Genomic DNA, 12,771 nt, shown 5'->3' on the forward strand with positions numbered 1-12,771 from the left:
GAAACCCTTCAATTTCACACTGTTGTCAATTTCTCACACTAAAACTTACAGTTTGAAACATCATTATTAAATGAAGAACTGTATTATAACAACGTTGTTATAACATTCTTATCAGTTCTTTCCTATGGTAAATCAAGTACCAACCCCAAAAAAAAAAAACTGAAATCTAAAAATCGCTCATATTTTCTTCTTTCTTCACTATACTGGATGATGGTAAAACGGGAAATTGATTTGCAGGTTATGGATTTGTCGATTTCGAGAGTCCGGTGGCTGCCGAGGTGGCCGTCAAACAGCTGACTGCCAAAAACATTCAGGCGCAAATGGCCAAAGTGGGTATATGGTATCATCAACGTAGACAAGCCACTGTACGTTTGCATGCAAGTAATACCTAGCTTTACCTACCGGGTTTTGTCACGGTCCCGTTTTCTTGAGAAACACGCGATACGTTTTCAGTGTCTTTTTTTTTAATGAAACAAAAGTCTTATTTGTTTTCCAAAATCATAAATAGGCGCCACCAGTTGGAGCGCATCTCATTTGGGGCGCATTTATTTATTTAGTCTGGATTTTTAAGAGTAATTACTTCTAGGTTATAGTCCAGACTTGAGCCTTGTTTCCTGAAATTTAGAATTTTTCTGTAATTTTCTCGGGCAGTTGGAAAATGAGAAAAAAATAAAAACTTTTAAAATTATTTCTCTAAGGCAATTTATTTTTTTTTATCGTTTGTCGTGTTTAGAAGACAGGTACTTCGAGGCAGTTAAATCATTTAAACTCTTTTTCTTTTTGCTGTTTTATCAACTTCTTAAGCCTTCAAGTCATTTCCAGGCTACATTTATTATTATCAGGCCTTCTTATCAGGTATTTTTTTTTGTAGGTAAATGGACATTTGTTAATCATCAAAGTCATTTTGTATTTCTTAAAGTACCTTCTAGATTACTGTCGGTTCTTGTTTTAAAGTCATTAAAAAATAATCCACATTTTTTTTAATGGTCCTCTCTGTTTTTAATCATTGTGGTGCTGTTTATGAGTGACCTTGTTTAACTGCAGAGTATTGTGAGAAAATAGAACGAGTTCAAAAATATTGCTATAAGATTTATTCATGGTGTTCACTGTGGATAACCAGTAAGTCATAAACTGGAGGCCACCGGGTGGGTAAATATGAAACAGAGACGTTTCATTCATAGATGTGTAATGTATCATAAAATAATAAAGTTAAAGTCTACTCAATATTTGTTTCAAAAAATCACATTCAGGACAGGTCTAATAATACACTTAATTTACGATTCAGTGGGATCATCACACGTAGACATCAGTCCGCAAAATTCGAGAGATCTTTGACATATGACCTGGCTAAAGTATTTAATAGTTTATACCCTCTGCCCTACAAGTAGCTGTTGATCTATCTCAGCTTTCTCTAACCATATTATGAACTACAGTGCCAGCCAAAAGTGGAGAAACTTAATATTTTTATTTTTTTCTTATTAAAACTAATTCGAAGTAATTGTAAATAATATTTATGGTTATATCTAGTAGTGACGAAAATTGAAAACAAATAATTTATTACAAAATATGCAAACAAAATGTATTTTCTCTAAGGACAAAAATGGAGAAACTTTTTATTTTTATGACATAATTATGGTATAATACAAAATGTGGATAAAAGCACACTAATACTTTGTGGCATAACCGTTATTCTTTACAACTTCACTACACCGTCTTGGCATAGATTCAAGAAGATTGTGTATAATATCTCCGGAAATTTCACTCCATGCTTCTTTTAGGTCTTGGAATAATTCGTCTTTATTTCGGAACTTATTCGGATTTTTTGTCGAATTTTTTTGTCTAGGTGCTCCCACAAGTTCTCGATGGGATTTAAATCCGGACTTTGAGCTGGCCACTTGAGAACTTAAATTTGTTGAGAGGTTAGAAAATTTTTAACAATTTTAGAAGTGTGCTTGGGGTCGTTATCATGCTGGAATTTCCAAATTATATTCCTTAAGATGTTTAGATAATATTGGCTATTCATGATCCCATCTATTCTCACCAGTGGACCAACGCCATGCCCGGAAAAACATCCCCACACCAACACATTAACGCCTCCATGTTTGAATGTGGGAATAGTGTACTTTGGGTTGAATTTTTCATTCTCGGGACGTCTAACCCATCTCATACCATCTGACCCAAATAAATTGAACTTACTTTCATCTGACCATAAAACGTTTTTCCATTGATTATAGGTCCAATGTAAGTGTTCTTTTGCGAATCTTAAAATAATTTGTCTATTTTTCGTTGAAATGAAAGGTTTTTTTACGGGTCTCCTGGCTTTTAAGTTGGCGTCACATAAACGTCTTCGAATAGATCGAACTGAAAGGGAAATGCTGGGATATGCCTTTTTTATATCTTCGGCGGAAAAATGGATTTCTTATAGAACATCGTCTAATTAGCTTGTCAGTTGCAGATGTTGTTTTTTGGGTCTACCTGGCTTAGAGATGCTGGCAGTAGTGCCTCTAGTTTGCCACAATTTGATTTGTTTACAAATGACACTTTTATGAAGATCAAATTCTCTAGCGATTGTTACTTGTTTCACTCCCGCATTGTGCTTCTCAATTATAAGTTTTTTTATTTGTTCAGATAAATGTATACCTCGAGGCGTTTTAATACAAAATAGGCTTCTTCACAATCGAAAACGAACTGCTTCAATAAATATTCAAACTGTGTTTTGTTATGAATTTATGGCTTAGGCTAAGATAAACATTTTATAATAAACAATACTTGATGTCACAAAAATGTTGAATAGATTATTAAATTAGAAAATAAATTTAAAGTTTCTCTACTTTTGGCCGGCACTGTATGTCTCATCCTTACCCCAATCTTGTTAATTTAATAGCTAATTCCGCCAATAAACAAGTCTTGTGCCCACACATCATCTAGTTTTATGATAGATTACAAAAAAATTAATTTTTCTTCTTGAATTTGTTAGCTTTGAGATCTTTTTTTTTAATGAAGGAGTGTATGTCTACTTCTCCTTAAGCATAAGTCTATAAATCAGCTGAACAAATTATGCTCAACTGCACTCTTGCCTTTTCATTGTACTTATACTTAAATAAAGATTATTATTATTATTATTATTTACTATTACAATCAAATATTTTTTGAGAGATTTTTCTCTAATGTTCCAGACTTCTCCTCTCCTAGATTTTTTTTACTATTTTTTAAATTTATTCCAATGGTTTTAAGTTTAACCATTGTTTAAGTAAGTCACTTGAAGCTGACATGTTCTTCCAAGAGTTTGAATTAATTTTTTCCCAAAAGTTAATAACTAGAGGAATTTTTAATTTTAATTTCTAGGCATTTGAAGTCATTTTAATTTTTTCCTTGTCTTTTAAAGTTTAATTATTAAGGTAATAAAATCTAGTTCTTAGTCTCTAGAAGTTAAAGTAAATCTTTTCCAAGGATTCCAGAGTTTTCGAAGTCTTTTTCTAGGCATTTGAAGCCATTTTAATTTTTTCCAGTTCTGAAGCCAGGACTGCGAATAAGTTTCCAGAGTTTTGAAGACATATGTCCCTCTAAATGAATGTATCCCCAATTGCCTGGAATAAATTAATAATTCATTCCAGGCAGTCATTTCTGTTTCTCTAGTTTATAGCCCATATAATATGATTCCTTAATATGTCTTGCCCTAATCATTTAGGTAACTAACTAACTCTATAGTTAAATCTTAGTTGCCTGGAAGACTATTTCTTCAGGGTACAATAATTCTTGCATGTTTCAGGCATTTAGATTTACCAAAACTATTTTCTAGGCATTTGAAGTCTAATTAAGGCAATGAAGTCTAGTTCTTAGTCTCTAGAAGTTAAAGTAAAGTTTTCCAAGGACTGCAGAGTTTTCAAAGTTTTCTTCTAGGCATTTGAAGCCATTTTAACTTTTTCCAGATAAGTTTCCAGAGTCTTAAAGACATATCTTAAATAGAGTGTGTTGCCTTATTGCCCCAATTGCCTGGAATATATCAATAATTCATTCCAGGCAGTCATTTCTGTTTCCATAGTTTTGTTAGTATAGTTTCTATAGCCCTTATAACATGAGTCCTTAATACTTCTCGCCCTAATTATTTAGGTAACTTACTAAATCTATAGTTCAATCTTAATTGCCTGGAAGATTATTTCTTCAGGGTACAATCATTTTTATATTTTTCGGGTATTTGAATTTGACAGAACTCTTTGTGGGGGAATTAAAAGTCTAATTAAGGCAATAAAGTCTTAGTCTAGCTCTTAATCTCTAGAAGGTAAAGTAATTTCTCCCAAAGATTCCAAACTTTGAAAGAAATTTTTAATTTTATTCCAGGCACTCCTGATAAGCGATTCCTGTTTCTTCCTTGCATTCTAAGCATTTATTCAAATATTTACTCAAATTTATGAGGTGATTTATTGGAGGCAATTGCAGGCATTTCTTCTGGATCATCGGAACACTGGGACCTGTATCATTAGACACCTATTTTGGGGATTTTTGATAGTTAACTCAGCAATGTAAAGGGTTCCTTTTTTAAATTATGATTCAAATTACATTATAATTTATTATTAAAAAGTTAGTAGGTGAATTCTGTTCTCCAGAAATAAAATGCTAATCCTCTAATGTCAGGGGCCATCATCAGACTCTAAAATATATTACAAACAGTTCAAAAACATATACAAAAATTTTTTTCCTTGATAGGTGACATAAAAAATACAGACAAAATTGTAAAATACTTATATAGGGTGGCCCATAAGAAAATTCATTTTTAAGAAATTCAGTAAAAAATAACGACAATGTTTTGGTATTGTTTATTGACTGAAATATATAGAGAGTACATGGGAATTTATGTTTTAAAAATTAAATCGTCCCTTAATAATATTTATTGGTGTAAAAGCCTTAATAAGCGCATTTTTAATAATAGGAGCCATATCATATTCTGTGATCCTAGAGCCTGGATGATTTGTAAGCCAGTGATCCATTTCTCCTGCCAGATAGGTTTTAAATGGTCCAAAGACACTTATGTCCAGCGGTTGCAACTTATTTGATGTGTGAGGAGGTAAGGTTATAATAGAAACTCCTGATTTTCTAGCCAGGTTTACTAAATTAATGGACTTATGACTTGAATGTCCATCTAGTATCAGTGGACTTGGACAATCTGTTGTTGTTTTTGTGCAGCCTATAAAATAATTTAAAAATTTGATAAATAGGTCAGCATGCATTCGGCCTGATGGAGCAGGAAATCCTACTGCTCCAGGAAATGACCTGCACAAAAAACCAGGATTCATTCGAACACGAGGGAAGACCATAAATGGTGGAATAAACGTACCTGTAGCGCTGACACAAGCTAATAAAGTTGTTTTTTCCTCTCTCTAAAGAAGTTAATCTTCCCACTTGCTTTCTTCCCTTTTCAGCTAAAATTTTTCCCGGTTTTTGAACGCAGGTAATCCCTGTCTCATCACGGTTAAAAATCCGATGCGGCGGAAAATTAAACTTGTTCAAGGTCTTTTTTAAGTTTTGAAAAAAATCATTAACCCTAGATTTGGAAAATCCTGTTACTCTGGCAATGCTGGTTGCTTCAGGTCTTTGAATGGAGAGGATTTTGAATGACGAATTAAAAATGAGCACACCCATTCTATTCCTGCAAGTTTTCGATCTTTATTAAAAGGATGACTTATTTGATTGGCTTCAGCAAATTGAAATGCAATCCTTTGAAGATCTGTGGTCGAAAGTCCATAAAACAGTTTTTCCAACAAAATTATGTGTTCACATAATTCCTTTTCCATTTTTTCAGTGAATACGGGTTTGAACCTGCCGTGGTTTACAAGTGGAGTGAGCTGTCGACGCTTTAATCGTGATTGTAAGGTGGTTCTCGGAATACTAAAAACCACACTTAATTGACATCTCTTTATTTTGAATCGCTTCTAAGGCACCACGAATGGCATCTTCTGAGGATGATCCTTTTTGAGTTTTGCGCACGTAGTTACGCACCATTTTTCCTCCGCAGTATATAAAATATATTTATAAGAACTTTTTATACTACAGTGGGGTAAGCTCACTTACCCCAATCGTTCTTAAAATATAAAAATTTAAATTTTGAAAAGGTAGATAAATGTGGCAACATTCTAAGCATAACGCGGTATTAAGCAAATATAAGGTTATTCACTTCATACAATATTAAGAAAATGCCTTTAAATTGGGGAAAATCCTTATTGATTTCGCCTAAAATATTATAAAACAAGACGCAAAATTTAAAAAATGTTAATATTTACCTTAATTTGAGTAATTTTCAGCTAAATGCTTAAAAATGCTGGGACACAATATACGCGCTAATATCGACATGTACACTACACTGATCATTGTCGTGCTATGATGCCGGTTGCTCGACATATTTCTAGAAACGCACTTGCCCCCTATGATTCACTTGCCCCACTCTCCCCTAATAAAAATGGACCACAGGATGTGCCCTTTTCAGTTTTTATTTTCTTAAAAGACACTGAAATCCCATTAAATATAACTTACTCTCACCACATTTTTAAATGCTCTAAAATTCTATAATAGCTGTGACAAAATTCACAAAATAACCTTTAAAAAAAAAAAAAAAAATTCAATTCTAGTGGTGTTCTTATCCACGTAAAGCTGTCGCTACAAAATCCACACTAGACTTGACTTTTCTATTACTGATTTATTTAATTTTTTTTTTTGTAAAATACGTTTTCAAATGACAAAACAATGTAGTCTTAGACTGTGATGTGCTATGGCAATAGGTGCATGAAGCGAGCGTTAGTCGTCGGTTCTTCAAAATTTAATTTGAATCAACCGTCGTAATTATTCACGTCAGTTTTTCTTTTTCTTAGAACGGAGCAACGCCGCCGAGGAGTTGCCCCAATGGAGAAATAATAATCGATGGCAAGTCTCCCTCGGAGTTGATCAAATTAAAATATTCACTTCTTAGCGATTTTTTCCGACCTTTTCTTTATTACACCACGGCTTCGATGCAAAACGCATAATTTAGAAATTTTTGTGTATAAATTAGTGATTATAGTTTTCATACAGGGTGTTACATGTTTGATGGAGTGACTATCTCGGGGAAGTTGCCGCTGTAATAAACATTTCATTATGCTCAAGTTTGTTCTCATAAACATATTATACTATTGAAACTTCCAATAATAAATTTAAAATATTCAGAGGTTTTGGGTGCATAAACATTTTGAAATCACTGATGTCCATCAAATCATTAATCCATCTACGGGTGTATATTACGGGCAGTTCATTAGTTTTGTTAAAAAATGCCCGTATTTGTCATTTTATTTACGAGGAGAACATTTAATAAAATCACGAAATAATATACAGGGTGTTCAAAAAATAGACGGAGATATTTCAATGGGTGATTTCTTGTAAAAAAATATGAGAAAAAGTTTCTATAAACATGGGTCCGGAAATGCACAGTTTTCAAGATACAGGGTGATACATTTTTTAAAAAATATTAATTGTTTATTAATATTAATTATTTTTCTAGGAGAACTGACACTTGTCCATGCAAACATCCATGCAGAAATGATTTTTTGTTTTCCAAGGCACCTGTGATTTTTTTACCAAAAATTAATAAACCAATTTTGTCCAGTGGCATGCAATAAAACGGTATTTAATTTTTTTGTCAGAAACGAAGTGAGATAGAAAAAAAAAATACAAGAGGCGAAAAAGTTGTGTTTTTAAATGTTTAATCAAACAACAAATATTGAAGTTGGAGAGAGAGACAGTGGCGCGCATTTATTTGCCAATAATATTTGCTAAGATGTCCCCCGGGAGGCATTTAAGCAGAATGTACCATTTTATAGTCAATAGGGCGATTTTCGCTGCTCTGATTGGGCGCGACCAAACGTTGGTACATTTTGCCAAACTTTAATAAAATGAGGTACATTATGCTTTAGACCGAATAATAATGTTTTAAAATCTGTTAGAACATTTCTAAAACAATTTTTTGCATAGAAAATAATTGTTTTTAAAGTAAAAAAAACTTTTCAGGTGATTTTTAAAACAAAAAAAAAATACCCCTGGCTACTTTAATTGCTTGCAAAATTTTTTAACGACTTGCACCGTGTGATTTGGCATTGGGTACATTGTTCCTAACATTAGAAGCCAAATTTCGCTTTCTTTTACAAGTTTTTATATTCCGCGTCTCAGAAGATGAAGGTCGTCCAGATGGTAGCCTTTTACTCCCCTTGGTCACACCAGCCTTTCTTCTGGCTAACGCCATTGATTGGACGTCTATAGCAGCTCCAGGTCGTTTTCTTATACCAATGTTGGTTCCAAACGAACTTAAATAGGTATCCCAAGCTCCTCTATGCTTCACATTTTGCAACCGTTTAATACATCGAGTGATTATAGCGGATGAAGACCCATAAGTTTGGTGTTTTGTTTTTATTGTGTCAATCAATTTTTGGAGGAGTGTATCAGCATCAGCGTCAGTTTTTTTAATTACAACTTCCATTAAAGGATTACGAATCCGTGACACAGTTTCAGATGTAGTAGCTATTTGAATTCCGTTTTCATTACTGTTACTGTGTTCGTTGTCAGTATGACGTATTGCTAAGGGTGCATAAAACTCCCGTTTTTGGGCTTTATCCCCCAATGCCAGTATTGCCATATTATAACGATCGTCAGTAGTACTTTCATTTATATCCCAAAAGAAAAAATAAACACCACCTTGATGCTTACATAAACTACCTAAACTACCAATTTGACAAGAGCAATAACCTGCTTCTATGTCCACATAATAAATTTCGTTATTTTGCTCGCTTGGTACTTTAAAAGTAAAGTTACCTGTTTTTTTAATTATTTCTTTTGAAAGGTACGTAGCTTTAATAAGGTGTGTTTTTAAGAAAAGCCGTTTTTTATCACAGCGTCCATGAGAAAAATCTCGTAATCGACGAATATAATACTGTTCCATAACGGTCGCAGAAAAATCGACGAGCGCAACAGTATTGTATGCTTTACACCTTCCTAATACTATGTCTTTATACAAGTCTTACAGACACTTCTGAAAAATTGTTTGTTTGATTTCCGTGTGTTGAGGCGTCTCTGTAGCACAGACACCAACATTCCCTACGATTCCAGTAGTTACTAATCCACTGAGGATATTTTTTTGCTAGTTGGTTTAAGATTGCTTCTTAAAACCCGTTTTCTGTTGCTGGCAAGGTTGAAGCAACTAAAATATTTTTAAAAGACTGATATAATAACGGTCGATCTTCTTTGGAAACTGAATGATTTTTGTCCCAAAGCCATCTCCATACAGCCTGCCCAATATGGAAAGAACAAAGTAAAAGTTTCGCTTTTGGAAAAATCTGTTGCAAAGCCCCTCTTTCCGCATCCCTATCATCAGTCATGAAAAGCTTTGGCTCACCTTGGCCACCAAATGCGTTATTACCCAAAACGCTTTTTACAAGTTGGAAGCCTGACATATAATCTACCAAACCTTGTGATTTGGTTATTATAATATCTAGGGGTATACCGCTCCAGCGACATTGACTGTTAACATAAATGTTATTGAATTATGCTCTGCATCACAAGATGCAGTACTATCGACGAAAACAATATCACCGGCAGTTTTCAACTGGTGAGCGCGTTTCATTACAGGTGTTATAATAACAATAGCAAATGGTTCTTCATTAATTCGGACAGTAATTCCTAATTTTTCATATTCTTCTTGTTTAGATTTTAGTTTTTACAATATACAAAAACTTTCTGAGATGCTTAAATAACAAAAAGTAAACATATAATTTTACCTCCAAAATACCAACACTAGTACGTGGGCCTAGGTGCAATGTACGCCAAGAATCATACCAGTATCTTACTGTCCGTTGTCCGATATTTTGGATTCAGAGAACTTTTTGCCAAATCGATCTCTTCCAATTCCAGTTCAAGTTTTGAGATATGAAAATTAATAGCCTCTGTTATACCTAATCCGTTATCGAAGTATGATTCAAATACTGATTTTGTATTAGGTGAGGCAGGTATGTACCAAGTATATCAGCAGTATTGATGCTGTGGCTATGGTCATTTTTTATTGTAATTATGGCCGGTAAATTATCCTAAAAAAATAGATAAATTTATATTTTTCCATCGAAAGAGTGTTTTATATAAAAATCACCTTAATATGTTGATGTCTTCTTATAGTTACAGTCGTAGTTAATTTAATTACAATAGAAATACTTGCTTTACATTGCAAGTTTTTCGACTTCCTATTGTCATTATTTTTTTTTGTGAGCAGAATGATGGCATTCATAATCTTTCTTAAAAATACATGTTATTATGGCACGATACACAAATTGGTGGTTCGTAAGTATGTTGTCAAACCACCATTTCAAGCGTGAAAATATCATAGCGACACCTGCTTAGCACATCTTAGCTTCATTTTTTTTCTCACAATGATAGAAAATGGGAAAAAATTGGTGGAAAAATTTGTTAGTAACTTAGTGCCCTTTACATAGCGCGTTGTTTTTATTTTCTGAATATTTAAAAAAATAATTGACAAAATCGTTTTTATTTTTTCTTGGCCTTATTTGAAAAGGTATTTTTAAATTTACTTTAAATCGCCGCACATGTGCTTTTTCGGACTTTTTACTCTCTACAAAATAGCGTTATTAAATTTGCAATCCGACGCGCCGTTTCGCCTCCGAGTAATTATCAACATGTTTGTTGTTTAAATACTGCCTTTTTATTGAAATTTATAAGAGCTTCTAAGGTGCACTTATTCGAAAAAATCCTTTTAATGATTTCCTTAACAAAAAATCTCTTCATTCTCTCTCGAGATAAGAGTTCTTACGGAAAACCCCATTAATATGAATTTGTCGAATAAGTGCGATACTTCGTTGAGACCTTTTTAAAATCCATAGCCCAGAGATGTATTTAAAAAAAAACAAAGTTGATGATGGTTACTCGGAGGGAAACGTCGTATCGCAAATTTAATAATCCTATATTGTAGTGGGAAAAAGTGTCTGTTGATGAGAAATTAATTTCAAAATATCTTTTCAAATAAGGCTACGAAAAAATAAAAACGATTGTGTAAAACTTTTATTAGTTTAAAATATTCATAAAACAAGAACAGCTGCAATCGCTTCGCGAACGGCACTTAAGAATGTGTCTAAAACTTATTTTATAATTTTTCTAATCTTAGAGAGTTTCCGAGATCGAAATTCGTTCATCACCAAATTAAGACACACTTTACAGCCAGTAGAATATAAATATATTAATTATATTAAATCTATCTACCCACCTGCATAAAATACGAATGGATGCTGGATTACTTCGCCGTAAAATACATGCAGTTGAATTGAGGCGCGAAAACTCTGAAACCCATGCGTCGCAATCTTTTGCTGTTTTTAATTCAGCATAAAATATGCTACCTTTATCCAAAACTTCTTTTACACTGTACCGAAACTGATCAGGTAAAATATAGGATAAACTCTCAGACGTCATGGCGAAAATTATATAAACGATAATCAGATAATCACTTGGGATAAACACTCAACTCAAGACACTTCTAATAAAAACTACATGTAAAAACCAGGCATAACGGCGTGATGCGACGGCTTGACTGTATTTATGGCGTTGTCATATTAATTTGCTAACTTGCATCAGCTATTAAATTTATTTACTCTACTTTCTTCGTTAAATTGTACTTATTCCTAAAATGTGCAAAAGCCATTTGTTTGCTTATTATGAGTATTATATTTTTTATATTATAGGTATTGAACTGCATTTTCTGAATAGAAATTTCTTTAGGATGAGTAAAAGATCCGTTGCTCTTTTGCATAAGGCATATTGCACCACGTTTTAGTAAAATCTGGCAATGTGTACCTGCATTTGGTCCGATTACAAAATGTACCGCGTTTTAGTAAAGTTTGGCAAAATGTACCAGCGTTTGGTCGCGACCAATCAGAAAAGCGAAAATCGCCCCATTGACTATAAAATGGTACATTCTGCTTAAATGCCCCCGGGACGCCAGTGGACCTTATAATTTTAAACTAATTAAGGCTAAATTAGCCTCTTAATACAACAAGTAATTCTGCCAAATTTCAAAAAAGAATCGAGTAAATATTTTTTTTTATATTTAAAAAAAAAAATGTATCACCTTGTATCTTGAAAACTGTGCATTTCTGGACCCATGTTTATGAAAACTTTTTCTCATATTTTTTTACATTGAAATATCTCCGTCTATTTTTCGAACATTCTGTATATAATTTGTTTGTTTATAGAATTTTAATATGTAGGCTCCGTCTGATTTTGCCAATTTTAACTTACTCTCTACCCTTGACTTCTTGTATCATGTAGTGTTGTTCTCTGCTTCTTTTTTCTTTCTTTTTATTGGTGAATACACAAGTGGGTCTGATGATGCCTAGTATGTTCGAAACATGTGTAATCCTTTGACTTTTATTTCAATAAATTTGAGACCTGTGATTTAGAGTTTGGTTCATCACTATTTAAAACCGATAGAAAGCTAAAACTGGTCCTCCGCAGAAGTAAGTTTTTTTACTCCCATGATGATCTCAGAAATGTGTGACATTTCCACCCTTCCAATACAGTTTTATAAATAACAAATGTCTATAATAGAATAATAGTTTATTTATTATTATTTCAGTCTTTTTACTGCTCTTCTAACATTAGATTTCTGGATTTTTTAAAGTTTAACCCCGATTGCCGAGAATAAAATACTAATTTATTAGTAATTTCTATATAATTTCTTATTGTATCATGGTTTCTGGACAT

At 33.1% G+C, this 12,771-nt stretch overlaps 1 protein-coding gene across 5 annotated transcripts in view; it reads left to right on the forward strand.

Moving 5' to 3' along the window:
• The window catches only part of LOC126735276 (protein alan shepard), a 198,170-nt gene that overhangs the window by 152,800 nt on the left and 32,599 nt on the right, over window positions 1-12,771 (forward strand). For 4 of the 5 annotated variants that reach the window (XM_050439238.1, XM_050439226.1, XM_050439253.1 and 1 more), the window contains exon 6: window positions 238-365. In XM_050439238.1, the coding sequence (XP_050295195.1) occupies window positions 238-365 (128 nt within the window). The remainder of the gene's footprint in view (window positions 1-237; window positions 366-12,771) is intronic. The other variant, XM_050439232.1, reaches the window with a different exon arrangement.

This window comes from Anthonomus grandis, chromosome 1 (assembly GCF_022605725.1).
Source record: "Anthonomus grandis grandis chromosome 1, icAntGran1.3, whole genome shotgun sequence".
Classification (NCBI taxonomy): Eukaryota; Metazoa; Arthropoda; class Insecta; order Coleoptera; family Curculionidae; genus Anthonomus; species Anthonomus grandis.